Below are 20,823 nucleotides of genomic sequence, written 5' to 3' on the forward strand. Positions count from 1 at the left end.
AGTTTTCAACTTCTTTGAGTAAATACCAAGGAGCACGATTGCTAGATTACGTAGTAAGAGTATATTTGGAAGACTCCCAAAGTGGCTTGACCTTTTTTGTCTTTCGACTGACAGAATGAGAGTTTCTGTTGCTCTGCATACTCACCAGCATTTGGTGGTGTCAGTGTTCTGGATTTTTGCCATTCTGATAGGTGTGTAGGGGTGTCTCGTTAGTTTCTGTTTCCTTGATGACATATGATATGAAGCGTCTTTTCATATGCTAGTTTGTCATCTGTATTTCTTCTTTGATGGGTATCTTGTTAGGGTCTTTGGCTCATTTTAAAATCAGATTGGTTGTTTTCATATTGTTGAGTTAATAAGTATTCTTTGTATGTTTCAAATAACAGATAGGTGTTCCATATTTTCTCCCAGTCTGTGACTTGTCTTTTCATGCTCTTGACATATCTTTCACAAAGCTTAATGAAGTCCAGATTGTCAGTTATTTCTTTCATGGATCCTGCCTTTGGTGTTGGTATCTAAATCACTGTTACTGCCAAATCCAACATCATCTAGATTTTCTCCTATATTATCTTCTAGGAGTCTTATGTCTTACATTTAGGTCTGTGATCCATTTTGAGTTAATTTTTGTAAATGATACAAGGTTTGTGTATAGTTTTGGGTTTTGGGGTTTTTTTTGCATATGATGTCCAGTTACAGCACCACTTGTTGAAAAGATTATCTTTGCTCCTTTTCATTTCTGATATTAGGAATCTATGTCCTCTCTTTTGGTTTTTTCTTTTCTCCTTAGCCTGGCTAGAGGCTTATTGAATTTATTGATCTTTTTAAAGGACCAACTTTTGACATAATTGATTTTTCTCTATTGATTTCCTGATTTCAATTTTTATTATTTCTTCTGTTTGCTTTGGATTTAATTTACTCTTTTAGCTTCCTGAGGTAGAAGCTTAGATGATTGATTTTAGATTTTTATTTTCTAATGCATTCATTCACTGCTATAAATTTCCCTCTAAGCACTGCTTTCACTACATAAACTTTAACAAATTGTATTTTCGTTTTCATTTAGTTCAAAATGCTATTTAATTTCTCTTGAGATAGCTTCTTTGACCCATGTGTTATATAGAAATGTATTGTTTAATCTCCAAGTACTTGGGGATTTTCTAGCTCTCTTTCTGTTACTGAGTTCAAGTTTAATTCCCTTGTGGACTAAGAGCAGATGTATGATTTTTATTCCTTTAAACTTTGTTAAGATGTGTTTTATGGCTCAGAGCAGTCTATCTTGGTGAATATTCCGTGTGAGAAGATGAATAGTTTATATATGTCAGTTATATCCAATTGATTGATGGTGTTGTTGAGTTCAACTATGTCTCTACTTATTTTTGCCAGCCAGATCTGTCTGTTCTGATAGAGGGTTATTGAAATTTCCATTTCTAATAGAAGATTCATCTATTTCTTCTTGCAGCTCTATCAGTTTTTGCCTCATGTAGCTTGACGCTCTGTTAAGTACAAACACATTAAAGATTGTTATATCTTCTTGGAGGACTGTCCCCATTTTAGCTTAGAATGATGCCCCTCTTTATTCTTGATAACTTGCCTTGCTCTGGAGTCAGCTGTGTATGAAATAAGTATTTCACTTCTCTCTCTTCTTGCTTGCATAGTTTCTTAACACAAGTTGGATGTAATTCTAATTTACAGGTAAGGTGTATCTTTTTCTGACTTCTTTGAGGATTTTTTTTTAAAAGTCTTTGATTTTATTAAAAGTCATACACCTAGGTGCAGTTTCTGAATATTTTTTTCTGCTCAGTGTTCTGTTAGCTTTCTGGATCTGTGGTTCAGTATCTGACCCAATTAATTTGGGGAAATTCTCAGTCATTATTGTTTCAGATATTTCTTCTGTTCTTTTCTCTTTCTTTTCCTTCTAGATTTCCATTACACAGATTTTACATCTTTTGTAGTTGTCTACAGTTCCTGAATATTATATTCTGGTTGGTTTTTTTTTTTCTCTCTGTTTTTCACTTTTGGCAGTTTCTATTGAGGTATCCCCAGACTAAAGTCTTTCCTCAGCTGTCTCTAATCTACTAATCAGCCCATCAAAGGTGTTGTCCTTTTCCATTACAGCATTTTTGATCTCTTTCATTTTTCTTTGGTTCTTAGAATCTCCTTCTCTCTGCTTACATTACGCATCTGTTCTTGCATGCTGTCTACTTTATCCATTAGGGCCCTTAACATCTTAATCATAGTTATTATATTCCTAGTTTGATAACACCCAATATCCTTGCCATGTCTGGTTCTGATGCTTTCTCTGCCTCTCAGACTGTTGTGTTTTTATTTTTGTTTTTTTGCCTTTTAGTGTGTCTTATAATTAAAATAGGAAGACATGATGTACTTGGTGAAAGGAACTGCTCTTATAGGTCTTTAGTAATGCCATGGTAAGATGTGGAGGAGGGGAAGCATTCTGTAGTCCTCCGAGTAGGTTTTATCCTTTTAGTGACCCCGTACCTCTGGGTTGTGATCTACACACATGCTTCTCAGTTTTTTTCCCCTGCTTTGGTGGGAAAGGATGCCTAGAGTAGGCTGGAGTTGGATGATACCCCTCCTCTGGGTCAGTTAGGCTCTGATAAAACCCCAAGAGGTCAGGCTCTGGCTAATTAGTTTCTCCTGGGGCAGACTTTTTTAAGAACAGGATTGCCCTAGTCTAATTCAAAATGGTTCCTTTTCCTCTTCCCCAGCCAGAAGCATAAGGGAATTTTTCCTTTTACTCACTGTAAGAACCTGGTCAAGCTCCCAGATAATATTTACAAAAGCTTGGGGACCCTAATGAGTGGGTACCCCTGGAGTTTTTATTTCTCAGACTCGTCAGTGCTGAGTCTCCAGCAGGTTGTCAGTTTCAGTGCAGGTTTCTCTGCCTCAGCACTGGTTGTTCCCATGGAGACGTTTGCTGGTGGGTTTCTGCTTTAGTTAAGTTGTGATTCTTTGTATTTGTTTGCCTATCTCCAATTTTAGAGGCCCTATGAGTACTTCTGTCATGGGTTTAAGAAGAGTTGATTTTTAGTTTGTTCAGCTCTTGTTAAGACAAAGTGGTGACTTCCTGCTTCTTACACATGGCTTATGGGATCTTAGTTCCCCGACCAAGGATTGAACCTCGGGCCCTTGGCAGGGAGAGCATGGAGTCCTAACCACTGGACCACCAGGGAGTTCCTCCTTTCTGTCCTTTAAAGATGTTCTGTTGTCTTCTGGTTTGCATTATTTCTGATGAGAGGTTGATACTAAATATTTATGTTTATCTTTCTTCTTTTGAACAAAAAGTGTCTCTACCCTCTCCCTGATTTTAAGATTTCCTTTTTGTCTCTGATTTTTGGTACATTGATTATGAAGTGCCTTAGTGTGGTTTGGTTTGGTTTAATTTTTATTTTATATTTTATAGTTGATTAACAGTGTCATGTTAGTTTCATGTGTACAGCAAAGAGATTCCATTATATGTATCTATTCTTTTTAAATTCTTTTCCCATTTAGGTTGTTATAGAGTATTGAGCAAAGATCTTTGTGCTATATAGTGGGTCCTTGTTGGTTATTTATTTTAAATATATAATGTGGTTTTATTTTATGTTTCTAATGTGTGAAGTTCATTGGACTTAAATATGTTTATAGTTTTTATCAGTTTGGGAAAAATTTTGATTTTTTTTTCAAATACTTTTTGTCCCCCTTTTGCCTCTTTTCTGAAACTCAAGTTATGTGTACAGCTTGATACTATCCCATTGGTCACTGGTGCTATGTTATTTTTTTCATCTTTTTCTTTTTTTCCCCCCTGTGCTTTATTTCAGATTTTTTTTTTTTTTTTGCTATGTCTTCAAGTTCATACATCTTTTCTTTTGCAGAGTCTAATATGCTGTTAATCCAATCCAGTGAATTTTTTATTTGAGATATTGTAATTTTCATGTCTTGTAGTTCCATGTGGTTAGTTTTTATACCTTCCCTCTTTGCCTCTTCATGTCCATGTTTTATTATGGGATGTATTTCTAATAGCTGTTTTGATGTCCTCGTCTACTAATTCCGTCGTCTCTTATTTCTTCATCTGTTTCTAATGATTGCTTTTTAAATCCTGGTTGTGAGTCATTTTCCTGCTGCTTTACTATCTGGTAGTTTTTGACTAAATGCTGGACATTGTGTATCTGATGTTTGGGGGTGCTCTGTTTCATTGTATTCCTTTAATGAGTTTTGGACTTTGTTTTGCTGCTTACTTATATTACTTGTGATCAGTTGGATCCTTTTTCAGGTCTTGTTTTTGTAAGCTTTATTAGTGCAGATACAGAACAGCCTCTCGCCCCCTTAAAAGGAGCATCCTTTTCAGGATTCTGCTACTTGCCCCCCTTTTTTTTAACAAGGGCTTTCTGCTGTAGCTAGTAGAACCACAAACTAGCTGTCTAACCACAAAACTAAGTCCTCGCTGTCTGGAATCCAGGAGTTTTTCAGCTTACTGTTTTCTGAGAATTCTTTCCCCAGCCTCCACCCCACACACACAGATCGTTATTCTGCAGAATATTCCAGGGAACTCCTCTGCAGACGTCCAGAATTCTCTCCCTGTGCAGCTCCTTCTCTTCTCTTTTGCTCTTCAAATTCTTACTGCCTCAGCCTCTCTGAGCTCCAGTCTGTCTCAACAATTCAGCAGGATTTCTGGGTTCTATATTAGTTTCCTTTCCCTGCATTGCAGCTTGGAAATTTCCTCCAGGCAGTAAGCTCTGGCAGTTGTGAGGCTCACCTTATTTTTCTCTCTGAGATCATAGGTCCTCACTGCAGTTGTTCAGTTCTGAAAAATCATTTCATATGTTTTGTCCAGTTTCCTTATGGCAATTTTCTTACTAATCCGTCATAGCCTGAAACAGAAGTTCCGTATAAATTTTATACTTTATACAAACTTTTTAGAATAATCAGAAGAGATAAAGTCTGTCCTTTTATGTTTTAACCAGTTCACTTCATCTTCATGCTCCCTTTCCTGGGTTTATATTTGTTATAGAGAAAACTGATTTCATGTTCTGTTGAAACTAGTGCAATATATATTCTTAAGTTATTTACAGGTGAGTGCATATCTCAAAGTACAGATCATGCTAGATTTTACAGTTTGTCTTAATATGGTGTAGGGGGGTGTGTATCCTTGTTTTTGTTATTTATTAACTAATTTCTGCCCCAGAGCTGAATGGCCTTCATTCTGAGCATTATAAGTGAGACCTCTCTCTCTTTCTACATACATATAGCCCTAAAATAATTGGAGAAGCTAAGTGACTTTTTGTTTAAGTTGCTATGGGCATGTTTTCCTTCTCTAGATTTATTCTCTGTCTAAATACATTATATACAATTCTTGTTTTTGTCACTTGTAACTTAACTCAGTATTTGTTTGCTACTCTTCTCATCTTGTTGGCTTGAGTAATGCTTGGTGTAAAAATGTAACCACATAAACAGTGTTTGACTTGGCTGCTTTTTTTTCCCCCCTAGATGGTATAGCTGCATGCTGGGAAAGAAATGCAGCCTGGCTCCTCTGAAGGAAGAACTTCGCATACAAGGGGTAAGGCTTTGTCATTACTATTCCGGTGTGTCCACATTTGATGGTACTTGAAGTATAACATTTTCCTGTACACCAAAAAACCCTAAATGTGTTTTTTGTTTGTTTTATTTTTGCTTGTCCATTGCTTGTTTACTTTTTTTAATGATGTCATTTTGGGGCTAACAGGGACTTTTTGCAAATCATTAAAATAAAGTCTTTTTTTTTTTTTAAGGTCTTAAAATGGAGACTACATAGCTATATCTAGCCAGGCTTTGGAGGCTCTCTTTCCTAAAAAAAGAAAACAAAAGAACGTTTGAATCGTTTTACTAGTAGTTCTCTGAAGGGCTGCGTTTTGAGTGTTTCATATATCTAACCTTGAAGCCAGAACTATAAATTGTCTCTCATGTTTCATGGGACGAAAAAAGCCTACAACTTTGTTGAGATGGCTGGACGGCATCAGTGATGCAGTGAACATGAACTTGGGCAAACCCCAGGAGATGGTGAGGGATGGGGGCCTGGCGTGCTGCAGTCCATGGGGTCACAAAGAGTCGGACATGACTGGGCAACTGAACAACAACGATTTACTCATTGGTTATTAGGCAGCTGGGCATAGCTGTTTTTGAATGGTAGTGTTTGTTAACTGATAAAAAGAAAGACCAACCTATAATTTAAAATGAGGCAGCAGCCTGAAACATATTAGTAGAACTAATAGAATGATTCGATGCTGTGTTTTTTGGTTTCAGGTTCCTAAAGTCACCTATACTGAATTCTGCCAGGGTCGGACAATGAGGTGGGCTTTGGCTTGGAGTTTTTATGATGACGTAACAGTACCAGTAAGTTGAGACCTTCCTTTAGCTTTGCTGAAATCCAGTACATGGTGGGTTTTAGTAGGTCATAAATCAACTAAATCTGTACTGTCTTGTTTCCCTGAAGTTTGCCCCAAATGCTTACATCACAGTGGAAAGTGGTTGTAAACCAGGCACAGTCCTGGAAGGCTGTCTGTGGTGACCATAAAACCTTTCTCTCTGAATCTGTGCAACTCAGTGATTCTTAATCAGCAAATGTAAATGAGTTGGAAATGCATCTTTTAGTAATTAAAAAATTCAAATACAAACACCTTGTGGGTATGATTTTTCTGTTGGACATTCCTCAAGAATTGAAATTGAAGTCTATTTTCTTTTATCACTGCTGTTTTCCTAGAGTAGCTGTCTCCTAGGGTTCCTGTGGAGGTAGAAATTGCCATTTGGGATGCAGGCTTTTGATGTGTAAAACTCAGAGATCGTTCAAGTAAACGGTCCTGTCTTTACTTTCAGATGAGCACTGGAATATTGATGAGTTTTGAAGCTGGGTGATATAGTTCATTATACTATTTTGTTTACTTTGCATGTGCTTGACCGTGAACATTCTTCTGTAATTTTATGATCCACAAAATTCTCAATGTCCTCTGTGCTTGCTGCTATACGCAAAAGAAAAATGTTTCTGAACTGTTTAGCCGGAGTAATTTTTCTAGGCTGTGTAAGAGGTGGTGATAGAATAGCATCTGTTTGTTCTCACTTTTCCCCTGGAAGAAGGATTGACTTCTTGTTGCCTGGAGCGGTCTGCCTTAATGTTCACTCACACGTTGCTCAGCTTGAGCTGCTGCTGCCCACAGTATTTATGGAGGCCTCGTACCAGGTCCTGTCCACCATCTCCAGTCCCCTGTCCACACCATATGCTTGTCCTGGGTGCTCCTTTCCCAAGATCTTGGCCACACTTTGTCTCCAGAGTCTCTCTTAAGTGTTGCTATAACTGTGAGCCTCTTTTCTTCTCCATGTAGGGCAGAGGATTAGAGATGTGCGGAAGGATGAGGGGACCATTTGCATATGTTTCTGAATACAGGAGCTCAGATTTGAAACTGAGCCTTCCCTCCCTGTACTCTGCAGCTAGGTGTGCTGCTGGATTGAAATAAGTTTTCCCAGTCAAGTCTGAATGGCCTGTCTGATGGGAGCCCAGACTTGCCTCTGTGCCATGCAACAGGGTATCCAGAGGTTAGTGTTTGAAATACTCACTGATTACCAAAGATGGTTGTGCTTTTTTTGACCTCCCTGAGGGATTATCCTTTCTGTCATCCTCTAGAATAAGCATACCAGGGCTTTCCCACCAAATGGTTAAAATCGTTAGTAATACCCTAGCTTTTCCCTTTGTAGACACTAACAGCTGCAGGAAAATGGAATTGCACCTGTTTCCGAGCGCTTTCTGTTGAACCTGCTTTCTGCACTTGTCGGCACCACAGGCAGAAGAGCTGATAATGAGCTCTGGCACCCTCCAGGCCATCTCAGGGACCAGCGACACACTTGCCCTCTTGGATTAGCAGCTATTTCAGATCAGAGTATCAAAGAGCACTGTGTTTCTGTGGTAGTAAAACCAGCTTACTTTGAAAAGGAATTAGCTAAGCCTTCCTCCCTCCCTCCTGTCCTTTAGGTCATCCTCAAGCGCTGTTCATAGTTTCAGCCATGAAAGAATGCCTCTTGCTAAGGGCCCCAGGCTTCTGCCATGCCAGAGTACTCATCCCTCCGCAGCACTGCCCCCAACCCAAAGCTGTTAATAATGCATTCCCAAGTGTTCCATTAGATGCACTTAAACTGCTACAGGGAAAATGGCAATTTCTGATTTGTGGTAACCCAGCAACAGTTTCTTAGCACTGGTGCCCTTGATCAGCAGCTGCCTTCCCAGGAGTAATCCCAGGGCACTCGGGAGGGCTTCAGTGGGCTGTCCTCTTGGTTCTCCTTCTCGCTACCTGGACCTCTCAGTACTCCCTGCTTTTTGAAGTGGTCATCTCATTTCCTCCTCTTGCTCCTGTCGGTCACGGTGGGGAGGAAGGAGCATGCTGCTTTAGGTGAGGAGAGGAAGCCAAGGACTGGAGCTGGTTAAGCAGAAACATTGACCTACTTCCCCGACCCACCCCCATTCCCGCCTTTTTAGGGTAAATGTGCAAGTTACTATGGCAACTTCTGTTTTCACTTATCTCAGGCCTACTGGCTTGCTTCTGTTGGTGCTGAATGCTGAAAAAGTCTAATTTGCTGCTGATTCAAGTGCCCACACTAAGCCCATTGCTCTCATCTGGATTTATTTTAACAGCCAAAAGATGAGTCCTAGTGTTGATAAAATTGTGTCTGTTCATTTCCGACTGATGACAAATATAAGGAAGCATATCATAAGGACTGTTCCTTACAGAATTTTAGCAAGTCACTTAGAATGCCTCTTTGTCCTAGCTTCTTGCATTGCTCAAGGCATCATTTTAGCTTTGCTTTGCTTTCAGAAGTTTGACACTTGTTAAAAGAAAAAGGGGAAATAATATGACTCTAGTAAATGATGTGTACTCTTGGTCTGAGCATTGCCCAGGAACTCTCGTTTTAAAAAATGAGCCCCCTCTGTTCAACACATTTCTTCTGAGCCTGGGTCTTTCTTATCCAGGGAGTCATAACTAGAGGGCTTTCTGGAGAACAGATGGAGGGAAGGGGTCAAATTAATTAGGTAGCCTTGTTAGTGTCAGAATGGGGTTCTTCTGACAGTGCTCCACTTCCTAGTCCACATGTTCTCAAACTAATTCCAGACAGAAGAGGGATTCCGTGTAGGTGCTCAGGGGATGACACTTGGAGACAGGTATCAGGCTGGTACTTCAGGGCTCTCTCTCATTTTAACCAGAGCTGATCTGCTTTTGTCAGTATTATGTATTGATTTTATTTATTGACGGGGTTTTCCTGTTAAGACATGGTTAGAGGGGATTCTCTGGCAGTCCAGTGTTTAGGACTCCGCATTTTCACTGCTGAGGGTGCAGATTCAGTCCCCTGTTGGGGAACTAAGATCCCACAAGCTGCTCAGTGTGGCAAAGGGTTGGGGGGGAGGACATGGTTCAGAAACCAGTACTATACCAGACTATAAATTATGCTCTAAAACAGATGTGATGGTTAGGGATCTGAGCTGTTTAGCAAAACCAAAGCTAAGGCTCCTTCTCTTGTTACTTTTCTTATTGTGATGTTCATTGTGATAATACCAAAGAAATAAGATACCACTTCCTATTACTTACAGTGATTAGTTTTATGAAAAAGAAGTATGGATACAAGAGTTTATATGAGTGAGTACTGAAATGAATGGTAGGAACCAGAATGGTGGAGAATTAGGGCATTCAGAAAAGAAAATGGTTCAGTCTGGGAGGACTTCATGGAGGAGGAATTGTTGATGTCTAATTCTTGGTTGGTGCATAGTGAGTATTTGTTGAGTGTTAAAAGGAATATGATGTAGAACTTCTACTAAGGAACAGCATTGCAAGCATAATGTTAATCGGTGTAGTAGATGTCAAGCACCAGAGATAGTCTTTGTTGTGATGTGAATGCTTCACACACACATTATGTCATTTTATTCAAACCTGACAATAACAAGTGGGTGGTATTATCCCCATTTTCTAGATGAGGAAATTGGAGACTCTAAAAAGTCAGGTTGAAGCCTTGCTTAGTCTGATTTCACAGCCTAAGCTCGAAGTCACTGTGCTACCCAAGGACTGCCCTTTGTTCCAGTTTAACCAGGTATTACCTACTCAGCAGCCCCTCAGCACCTTGCTGTAAACCCATCCCAGCCACCTTTCATGTAATGGTCACCTGGATTCATCCTGAGCTCGCCTTTCAAAGAAAGGATGGCTCCTCAGTGGCTCCTTGTTCCTCCCAAATCTGTCTTTGACTTCTCTTTCATCCTAATCACTTCCTGTTTTCCTGATTGTGCTGCCTTCTACGGTATTAGAAGTTACAGTTTTCTCACGATGCCAGGGTCATTGCTGACTGTCATTACAGCCTTTGCTCACAGCCCTTTCTCTGTCTGATCCTTTCTGTGGACTTCCCTTCACTGCAGCCCAGCTCAATTCCAACTTCTGCATAAAGCCTTCTTAACCATGCAGCCCATAGAAATCTCTCTGGACCTATCTTTATATATATTTATTTATTTGTCTGTGCTGGTCTTAATTGCAGTATGCGGGATCTTTAGTTGCAGCATTCGGGCTCTTAGTTGCTGTGTGTGGGATATAGTTCCCCGACCAGTGAGCGAACCGTGGCCCCCTGCATTGGCAGCACAGAGCCTTAGCTGCTGAACCACCAGGGAAGTCCCTGGATTTATCTCTTTCAGTCATTTGCATTCTGCATGAACTTACTTCTGACATAGTTTGTATTGGTATTTTGTTTACCAGTGGCATGGTAGATTACGCTAAAACTATTGCAGAGTGTATAGAAACTGTCTATCTTTAGGTTGAGCTAAGTTTTTGTTTCTTCATATGTAAGTTGGGGGTTTCTGATAGTACCTACCACATCAGGTTTTGAGGATTAAATGTACTTAACACAGTGCCTGATAAATATAGTAGGTGCTCAGTAAAATATATGGTATTATCATTTCCCACCATTCCTTCTCCCCGCCTCTGTATTTGATGTCCCAGTAATGTTGAGCTGCCCTGATGATTCTAAAGCAAATCTTAAGAGTGTATTATTTCATCTGTAACCATTTTCGTATTTATTTACAAAAGGTGTTTCATTTTACTTTGTATTTTTAGGGATTGCCTCTTTTTTTGTATGTGGTATTTAGTTTTGTTTGGTAATTGTAAAAGATACTCAGACGTGGTTTCAAAATCAAATCTCAAAAAGAATACTGTTAGAAGTGAAGCTTCATTCTCTTGTCTCTTTCACCCCAATCAATTCCTCTTCTCCTTGGGTTACTATTTAAACTATTTTCTAATTTATCCTTCCATTGTTTTTAGTTGGGTTGGTTGTTTTAATATAAGAAAATACACATGTAGTTATAGCCACCTACTTTCTTAGATAGGTAACATTCTACATAAACTTTTTTCCTTTTATTTTTTTTACTTTGTATTGTTTTTACATATATCTAGGAATGATTACAGGACATTTTTAAAACAGCAACCAGTCAGATTAGATAACAACAGAAATTCCACTGGACTGTTAATAAAGAAGCCACACTTTTAGAGAGCAAAATACTTAGTCCACTTCATGGCAGCAGAGCTAATAGACATGTGAAAAAGGCAAGATGATCTGACTGTCCATCCCAGTGCACCTCTTGTGTGTATTCCAGCCAGGTGTCAGTGGTGGCCCCTTGGCTTTATTTTTCCATAAATAGTAGCCTGTGCTGAGTAACAGCTCACAGACACTTGGCTTGTTCCTGGAGGACCTGTAGCGGTAGCCATTCAGAATGTGGCAGAGCAGGGAAGACCCCCATGTGGTGGGCAGGAGCACGCCTTTCCCCTCAAGACCATTCTGGAAGCTGCTCTGTCTTATCGTGGAGGCTGTGGCTTCATGCTCAGCAGATCTTAGTGAATGACCCTCTTCTTGTCCTGCAGATATGAGGGAGACCTGTGTTCTACCTTAGCCGTAGTTAGCAGCAGAGCATCAGCAGAATGGCGAATGCTACATAGATTTGTATCAGGTTACACCTGATTTGAAAGGCTTCTGACTGGTTGTACCACTGAGGTCTAGAAATTAAAGGAAGAGTGAAGATTTAAGTAATTTAAAGACAGGTCTTAAGACTCCGCACTCCCAATGCACGGGGCCTGGGTTTGTTCCCTGGTCAGGGAACTAGATCCCACATGCTGTACCTAAGAATTCGCATGTTACAACTAAGACATGTGCAGCCAAATAAATATTTTAAAAGAAAAAAAAAAAAAAAGACAGCTCTGCTAGGTAAAGCATATTTTAAAAATGTAAGAACTATTTTTGTCCAATTCATGGTTTCAGTGTGGTAACACTTGAAGCTCCTCCCATATTGATGATTATTCATTGAATCCTTGCCGTGTAAAATATACAAAGCCTGTGTTCTCTGCAGAATTTACAACTCCCCACCAAACTTCTTTCACATTGTAATTTCAGCTGGGTGATATAGTAGTTCATCTTCTAACCCCAAATCAGTTGTAAATTCACCTTCTGGTTTTTTACATTAAACTGAATTAACCATTATTGATTTTTTAAAATTATGCTTTAAAATGTTACATTGTTACTTTGTCTTCTAAACTATGATAGTTTGAGTTTAGCACTCTTCACTGAAAATATTTGTGGTTTGAGATTTAAAAGCATATTAGCAAATTAAGATCATCCAATTGGGGAAAAACAGACAGCTTCTATTTACTAGTGTTGTGAGAGGGTATAAAGTTACCTGCTGTTGAACTTGTGGGGTTGAATTTAACTATTAAATTATTAGGACCTGCTCCTGTATTTTACTCTGGCCCTGCCTACTGAGAATTTGCAGTATGAGCAAAAAAGGATGAGGAATGATTGCTATAAGCCAGACTTAAGTTAATCTTTAATCATTTAAAAGCTTTTAGAGTTTCTAAAGTATAAATTTTCTGTCTGTTGAGCACTTACCTAATTTCTGTAATAAAGCTAGGGAATTCCCTGGCGGTCCAGTGGTTAGGAATCTGCGCTTTCACTGCCAAAGAAAGGTGCAGGTCCAATCCCTGGTTGGGGGACTAAGATTCCTAAGCTGTGTGGCATGGCCAAGAGTAAAACTAAATCCTGAGAATGTGTGTGTGAGAGAGTGAAAACAATTCACTAAAAATCTTCAGAAATACCAGATTTGTTGATTGACCATTATATATGGAACATTGGATCCAGGATGCAAGGTAAAGGAGCCATATATGAGATGGAGAAGTTTTCATTTTTGTTCTGGTATAACAAGGCAGCAGTTCAGTTCAGTTCAGTCGTGTCCCCCATGAACTCCATGAACCGTGTATGCCAGGCCTCCCTGTCCATCACCAACTCCCGGAGTCCACCCAAACCTATGTCCATTGAGTCGGTGATGCCATCCAACCATCTCATCCTCTGTCGTCCCCTTCTCCTCCTGCCCTCAATCTTTCCCAGCATCAAGGTCTTTTCAAATGAGTCAGCTCTTTGCATCAGGTGGCCAAAGTATTGGAGTTTCAGCTTCAACATCAGTCCTTCCAATCAACACCCAGGACTGATCTCTTTTAGGATGGACTGGTTGGATCTCCTTGCAGTCCAAGGGACTCTCAAGAGTCTTCTCCAACACCACAGTTCAAAAGCATCAATTCTTCTGCACTTAGCTTTCTTTATAGTCCAACTCTGACATCCATACATGACCACTAGAAAAACCATAGCCTTGACTAGATGGACCTTTGTTGGCAAAGTAATGTCTCTGCTCTTTAATATGCTGTCTAGGTTGGTCATAACTTTCCTTCCAAGGAGTAAGTGTCTTTTAATTTAATGGCTGCAATCACCATCTGCAGTGATTTTGGAGCCCAGAAAAATAAAGTCTGACACTGTTTCCACTGTTTCCCCATCTATTTCCCATGAAGTGATGGGACCAGATGCCATGATCTTTGTTTTCTGAATGTTGAGCTTTAAGCCAACTTTTTCACTCTTCTCTTTCCCTTTTATCAAGAGGCTCTTTAGTTCTTCCATTTGTGCCATAAGGGTGGTGTCATCTGCATATCTAAGGTTATTGATATTTTTCCCGGAAGTCTTCATTCCAGCTTGTGCTTCTTCCAGCCCAGCGTTTCTCATGATGTACTCTGCATATAAGTTAAATAAGTAGGGTGGCAATATACAGCCTTGACGTACTCCTTTTGCTATTTGGAACCAGTCTGTTGTTCCATGTCCTGTTCTAACTGTTGCTTCCTGACCTGCATACAGATTTCTCAAGAGACAGGTCAGGTGGTCTGGTATTCCCATCTCTTTCAGAATTTTCCACAGTTTATTTGATCCACACAGTCAAAGGCTTTGGCATAGTCAATAAAGCAGAAATAGATGTTTTTCTAGAACTCTCTTGCTTTTTCGATGATCCAGCGGATGTTGGCAATTTGATCTCTGGTTCCTCTGCCTTTTCTAAAACCAGCTTGAACATCTGGAAGTTCACAGTTCACGTATTGCTGCAGCCTGGCTTGGAGAATTTTGAGCATTACTTTACTAGCGTGTGAGATGAGTACAATTGTGCGGTAGTTTGAGCATTCTTTGGCATTGCCTTTCTTTGGGATTGGAATGAAAACTGACCTTTTCCAGTCCTGTGGCCACTGCTGAGTTTTCCAAATTTGCTGGCATATTGAGTGCAGCACTTTCACAGCATCATCTTTCAGGATTTGAAATAGCTCAACTGGAATTCCATCACCTCCACTAGCTTTGTTCGTAGTGATGCTTTGTAAGGCCCACTTGACTTTGCATTCCAGGATATCTGGCTCTAGGTGAGTGATCACACCCTCGTGATTATCTGGGTCTGAAGATCTTTTTTGTACAGTTCTTCTGTGTATTCTTGCCACCTGTTCTTAATATCTTCTGCTTCTGTTAGGTCTTTACCATTTCTGTCCTTTATCAAGCCCATCTTTGCATAAAGTGTTCCCTTGGTAGTCTTCATTTTCTTGAAGAGATCTCTAGTCTTTCCCATTCTGTTGGTTTCCTCTATTTCTTTGCATTGATTGCTGAGGAAGGCTTTCTTACCTCTCCTTGCTATTCTTTGGAACTCTGCATTCAGATGGGAATATCTTTCCTTTTCTCCTTTGCTTTTCGTTTCTCTTCTTTCCACAGCTATTTGTAAGGCCTCCTCAGACAGCCATTTTCTGTTTTGCATTTCTTTTCCATGGGGATGGTCTTGATCCCTGTCTCCTGTACAATGTCACAAACCTCTGTCCATAGTTCATCAGCCTCTCTGTCTATCAGATCTAGTCCCTCAAATCTATTTCTCACTTCCACTGTATAGTCATAAGGGATTTGATTTAGGTCATACCTGAATGGCCTAGTGGTTTTCTCCACTTTCTTCAATTTCAGTCTGAATTTGGTAATAAGGAATTCATGATCTGAGCCACAGTCAGCTCCCTGTCTTGTTTTTACCGACTGTATAGAGCAACGAGCTGTCTGTTTTGCTGTTTCTGAAAGTGGGTCCTTGAGAGAGTTCTTGTTAAGTTTGATGAGGGTGCATTTCTCTCCTTTAAGTTCTAGAAGTCCTTTAAGTTCTAGAAAAGCCCATCCTTACTTTTGGAGGAGAATATTGCAGGAAATGACAGACGCAGCAATATCTTCACGTTGCTGGTTGGAATTTGTGAGCACAGATGATTGCCCTCTGTCCAAAGAGAGAGGAGGCGCTATCCTTCCAGCCATATTTGTAGATGACCTTTGGTGTGCTGTCAGGCATGACCCTGCGACGGTGACCTTTCCATGGTAACAGCCTTGGGTGTCGGGAAGTGGAAAGAATAGTTTGATTATTGTCTCCCATCCTCCTCCTACATACCACCATCTTTTTTCACCCCTAGCTTAATAATCATATCTCAAGCTCCTCAGTGCAAAGTTTAGGCTCTCAGTAACTAGGGAAATTGTGTTTCTTATGTTGGGTGATTGAGTAATAACAATGCTGCTGTCTTGGTGCCCATATGAATTTGTCTCATCTTGCCTGAAACATTAATTGAGCAAGTTCAGACCTCAGGGCTTAGAGTCTGCTGTTCATTTCTCAAGAGCAGGTTTCTTACTCATACACACACCCTTTGTTTTTGGTCCGTTTCTTCTAAGCTTGTTTTCTATTCTCTAACTTCCCTTTTTTATTAGTTAACATCTGGTATAGAGAGAAAATGTTGATTGTTTCTAGGAAATACCATCTAAAAGTGTTCTAGCATAGAATAAACTGGCTATTTTCTTGTGTATATGGGGGTAGGGAGTTGCTAGTTAGTTCCTATAAGGCCTCACTCAGTAACTGGACCTCACTGTATGTGTATTTATGTGCTCTGTCGCTGTTTCCAGGCACAGTCAGAGTTCACAGCCACACAATTATCAAATACTTCTTTTTTTTTTAGGAAAAGATCTTCAGAGCTGACAGGGTATTGTCTCTTTTTGAGCCTTATAATTCCTGCTCATTTTGATCCTAACTTTAGAATTAGCTTAAATTCTTTTTCAAATTTTGATGAAATGTGTCTACAGGTCAGTCTCTTAAAGTGTCCATAATTTATATGATCTTAGCTAAGAGTCTAACTAAAAAAAATAAAAAGCAACCTTTTACTTGAAAGAAATAAGCTTTAAATACAGCAGTGTCATTTGGTTTTTAAAATGGAACTTGAGTCCCTCTAGTGGTAAGAGTGTGATTCACTTTTGAAGCTTGAAATTTAAAGAAAGACGACAGTCTTGAGTTACGTGGAATCAGCTTTCAAATCCACTGTTCTCGTGGGTGCTAGTGTCCCCTCTCCCCAGCCAAGAGGCAGTGCATAGGTGGGCACTGGCTTGGCCCTGACATGCCTGGATTCAGCGTCCTCTTCCACCCATGCGATCCTGGTGCCCTGGTCGTTCCTAGCATGTGATCTCACAAACTGCCACTCACCAGCTGCTCTCTTTCAACAAGCCTCAGCACGTATCAACTCAGGCTCCATGATGGTGATTTTAAGCCATGCATTTTTTTTTTAAGCCATGCATTTTTTTTTTAATAGAAAGGAACACAGTGCCCTTGGGGTCCTTGAGTTGCCTTGAAGGAAATAGTTCATAGGCCTGTTTTGGGCATAGCAGGTAGATGAAGGACATTTAGTAACCAGAGGAGTTACATACCGATAGAACGCAGGCAGAAAGTACCTGGGTTTGGGATTCAAATCCTGACTTTACAAATACTAACCATGTGACCTCAAGCAGATTCCATAACTGCTCTGTATCTTAGTTTTTCCCATCTATAAAATGGGGAGATGGTAAACCCATTTTGCAGAGTTGTTTTAAGTATTAAAAATAAACATACCAAGGCCTTTGTTCTTTTTTAGGGCTCTGCAGTTGGTAGCAAAGGTCATGGAAATTCCCCCAGCTGAATTCATTATAATGCATGAGATTTGATTATTTGGATGACCTTCCCCTATTCTCCTGTGCCTTCTTTTTCTTTCAGTCACCACCCAGTAAGCGAAGAAAACTAGAGAAGCCAAGGAAGCCCATTACGTTTGTAGTCCTGGGGTCTGTGATGAAAGAATTAGCCCTCAAAGCATCATCTCTGGGCCCTGAGACAGTGGAAGGCATCGTGGTTGTGACAACATGGATTGAAAAAATCCTCACCGATCTGAAGGTACCTGGTTGATAAGCACATTGAAGAAGTACTTACAATAATCTTTTTTCTTTTCTTTTTTTTTAAAAGAGTTTTCAGAGGAGAAAAGTGATCTGTAAAATTCTGTTTTTCCTCCAAACAGGTCCAGCATAAACGAGTTCCCTGTGGAAAGGAGGAAATCAGCCTTTTCCTAACGGCCATAGAAAACTCCTGGATTCACTTAAGGAGGAAGAAAAGAGACCGAGTGAGACAACTGAGAGAAGTGCCCTTAGCTCCCAAGAACGTGATCGAAGCTTTGGAAGAGAAAAAGTCTCCCTCCAAAGAGTCTGGCAGTAGCCAGGAAGTGGCCCAGGGCCCCCAGGAGAGTACCCCGGGGGGGCCTGCCCCACTGGAAGGTGTGTCTGCCACTGTGGAGGGCCATGGCCCCAGCCAGGACTCACTTTCCCAGGAGGAAAACCCAGAACCCACGGAGGATGAAAAGAGTGAGGAAAAGGGGGACATGGAGGTTCTGGAAGGTTGTAAAGGCTCTAGCAATGGAGCCCAGGACCACGATGCTCCTGAGCCCTTCAGCAGCCCAGTGTCTGAAAAAGGGAACCATCTCCAGGGAGTGGCTGGACGTTACTTATTCAAGTGTCTGATAAACGTTAAGAAGGAGGTAGATGACGCCCTAGTTGAAATGCACTGGGTTGAGGGCCAGAACAGGGATCTGATGAACCAGCTTTGTACTTATATACGTAACCAAGTTTTTAGGCTTGTTGCTAGTTAACTCCAAAATTCTCGCACAGTTGGGAAAGTTCTGTAAAGCAGCTTGCATTGAAGAGTGGGGGGTGGCAAGCTGAATTCCATCATTAGCCCACTAGTGACATTATGTGGAGTTGTCTTAAAAAACCAACAATGAGTCCATTTTTAAACGCCCCCCTCCTTTAAAAAAAAAAAAACAGGGCATTGTAGTGTGGTAGTTCAGAGAAAGAATTGTGATCAGCATCAACAAAATGCCATCGGTAAACTCATAAGGGATTTAAACCTGACTTAAGCTGATCACCTTGGCTTCAGACTGGTTTTCTGAGGCCAAAACGATTATTTTTGCAGTCTGATCCTGGTCAGAACTTAACAGTGCATCCTGCCTTCTGTGTCAGCCTTGGTTGCTTCCTGAGAAGGGGTGACTTTCTCACCCCTGCTCTCCTCCCCCTCCACCCCATGGAGGTGGTATACCAGGGTGGATAGCCCTGTACCTTCTTCTAAAGTCACTTTCAAGACTAAAAACTTTGGGTACATACGATTGATGACCTCTGTATCAGTCCTGAGAAAGGAACTAGCCTGTTGAGAGTCAGGGAGAGAAAGCTCAGTAATGCCAGGAAGAAGGACTGACCAGGGAGTGCCTGGAAACGTCGGAGACAATTGGCACATTCCTGACTCTTGTCTGTTTTGGATGTTGCTTGTTTCAGAAATAGAATTAGGTAAGCAAAACTGCCAGATATAACTGCGATGCAGCAGAATGAAGCCATACCCATGCCTCCAACCTGTTTAAAGAACTGTTTTGTAGCAGTTTGACTGGTGTGGATTTTTTTTTCTAATTTGTTTTGATGTTTGAAATGGAGCTAATATAAGAGTATTCAGAATTGAAGACTGTCAATCCTGTTTGAATCCTGGGGTTGGGGAAGATACCCTCTTCTCTTTGAATGGGTAAGTTATTGGTGATGGAAATGAGAAATGGAGCAAGATATACTTACATGTAGTAAGTTGCTTAAGAAAGTGTCATCTATTGCAGATAAGTTATTGCTAATCAAAGACAGTTTTGGCAGGGGAGTTTGTAATCCCTTCTGTGTTTACCTGTTGCCATTGGAGAATTCTGAGGCCAGGGTAACTGTGTTCAGGGCTCAGCAGGAATACCTCTGGGAAAGGCGTCTCTTTTTAGTCCTCTTGGTGTCTCGGTTACCCTCTGCTGTGCTTGACTTTCACTGCTTGATTTTATACCGGCAGCCGAGGGTTCTATTTATCCTGAAATTTTTGAGTACAGTGCCAGTGCTCCTCACTGTCTACAAAGAAGACTGTGGCGGGGTAGTTAAGCGACACTTTTGAAAGGTGGCTGTTGGTTGGGGCATAAAACTGATGACCTTGGCATACTTTGGCAGCAGCTAGACCAGTCCTTCAGCAAAGATACTGGAAACGGAAATAGGACCATATCATACCTCCTCGTGGCAGTGGAGACAGAGCTGCAGAAGAGAACATACAAACCAACCAGTGTTCTAACCTGGTCCCTGGACCTCTGGAGAACCCAGAGCCTCCTAGGTTATTTCCAAAAGCTCTGTGGACATGTTTGGGTTTTTTTCTGGAGACAAGGGTCCCCGACTTAGAGAGAGGAGCTACTAACTCACTGGGGATTAGGAACTGCTATGCTGGTTCAGCCTCATCTTTGACAGGAAAAGGAAACTTAATGCCCAGGGTCCTACAGAGTCCAAGATTCAGCAGAGGGCCTTGGATTCCGGTGGTCCAGTCATCTCCTCCATCCACCCACACCATCCTGCTCTCCTCACCTCTCATGACACATCAGAGTCGTATGCTGGGCCCAAGCCTAGTTTCTATCTTGATCAAATTTTAGGATAAGTGAGTTAGGTAACAACTCTTCACTCAATAAAGTCGTCACTGTTTGCATGTTTGTTTCTCTGTAAAGGAGTAGTATATGCTCATTAAGGATTTGGAAAGATGAAAGGAGAAAACAGCTTCAGTCACCCCTCGTCTCAACCTTCAGGAGCATAACCACTGTTGGTATTTCAGTGTTTCCTTCTAGTCACTAATCTCTTTCTATAGATGGGGTGTGTGAGTGTGTGGGTTCAACTTTGGTTGTGTTCATTCTGTATATTCACATTATGCTTTTTTCCTCCGTGTTGTCACAGGAGTGTATTATTTATTTATACTCCTCATTTGTTCACAATGTATTCCAGCCATAGCATTAGCCTTTGTTAAGTCTAGTACTCAGAGATTCCCAGAGGATCCTCTGTGGACCTGGAAGCACAAAAGAGGTGTCTTATGTCTGTGTATGTTTGATGCCCCAGGTTTGAGGCTTGGTGCTGTGGAAGATGTTTTATAGTTTAAGCTAATGCTCTTAGAATTTAAGAAGCATGTGACGACAGAACCTTCCACTGCTAGAACTGTGAGTGCCATTTTTGCATTTGTGTGTCTTCAGTTCCTTCTCTGAGAAGAATAGTTTATTTCCATCTAATGAGAAAACATTGAAACATTTTTAAAAGACATTTAAAAATCCT

General features: G+C 40.7%; 1 protein-coding gene across 3 annotated transcripts in view; it reads left to right on the forward strand.

Annotated features, from left to right (window-relative positions):
* The window catches only part of METTL16 (methyltransferase 16, RNA N6-adenosine), a 62,871-nt gene extending 42,659 nt beyond the window's left edge, over positions 1-20,212 (forward strand). For all 3 annotated transcript variants that reach the window (XM_081579996.1, XM_081579998.1, XM_081579999.1), the window contains 4 exons: positions 5,482-5,551; positions 6,274-6,363; positions 17,408-17,581; positions 17,703-20,212. In XM_081579996.1, the coding sequence (XP_081436122.1) occupies positions 5,482-5,551; positions 6,274-6,363; positions 17,408-17,581; positions 17,703-18,326 (958 nt within the window). In that variant the 3' untranslated portion in view covers positions 18,327-20,212. The remainder of the gene's footprint in view (positions 1-5,481; positions 5,552-6,273; positions 6,364-17,407; positions 17,582-17,702) is intronic.
* The last annotated feature ends 611 nt before the right edge of the window (positions 20,213-20,823 follow it).

The sequence above is a fragment of the Giraffa tippelskirchi genome, chromosome 3 (genome assembly GCF_054371585.1).
Source record: "Giraffa tippelskirchi isolate mGirTip1 chromosome 3, T2T-mGirTip1v1.2.pri, whole genome shotgun sequence".
NCBI classification, from domain to species: Eukaryota; Metazoa; Chordata; class Mammalia; order Artiodactyla; family Giraffidae; genus Giraffa; species Giraffa tippelskirchi.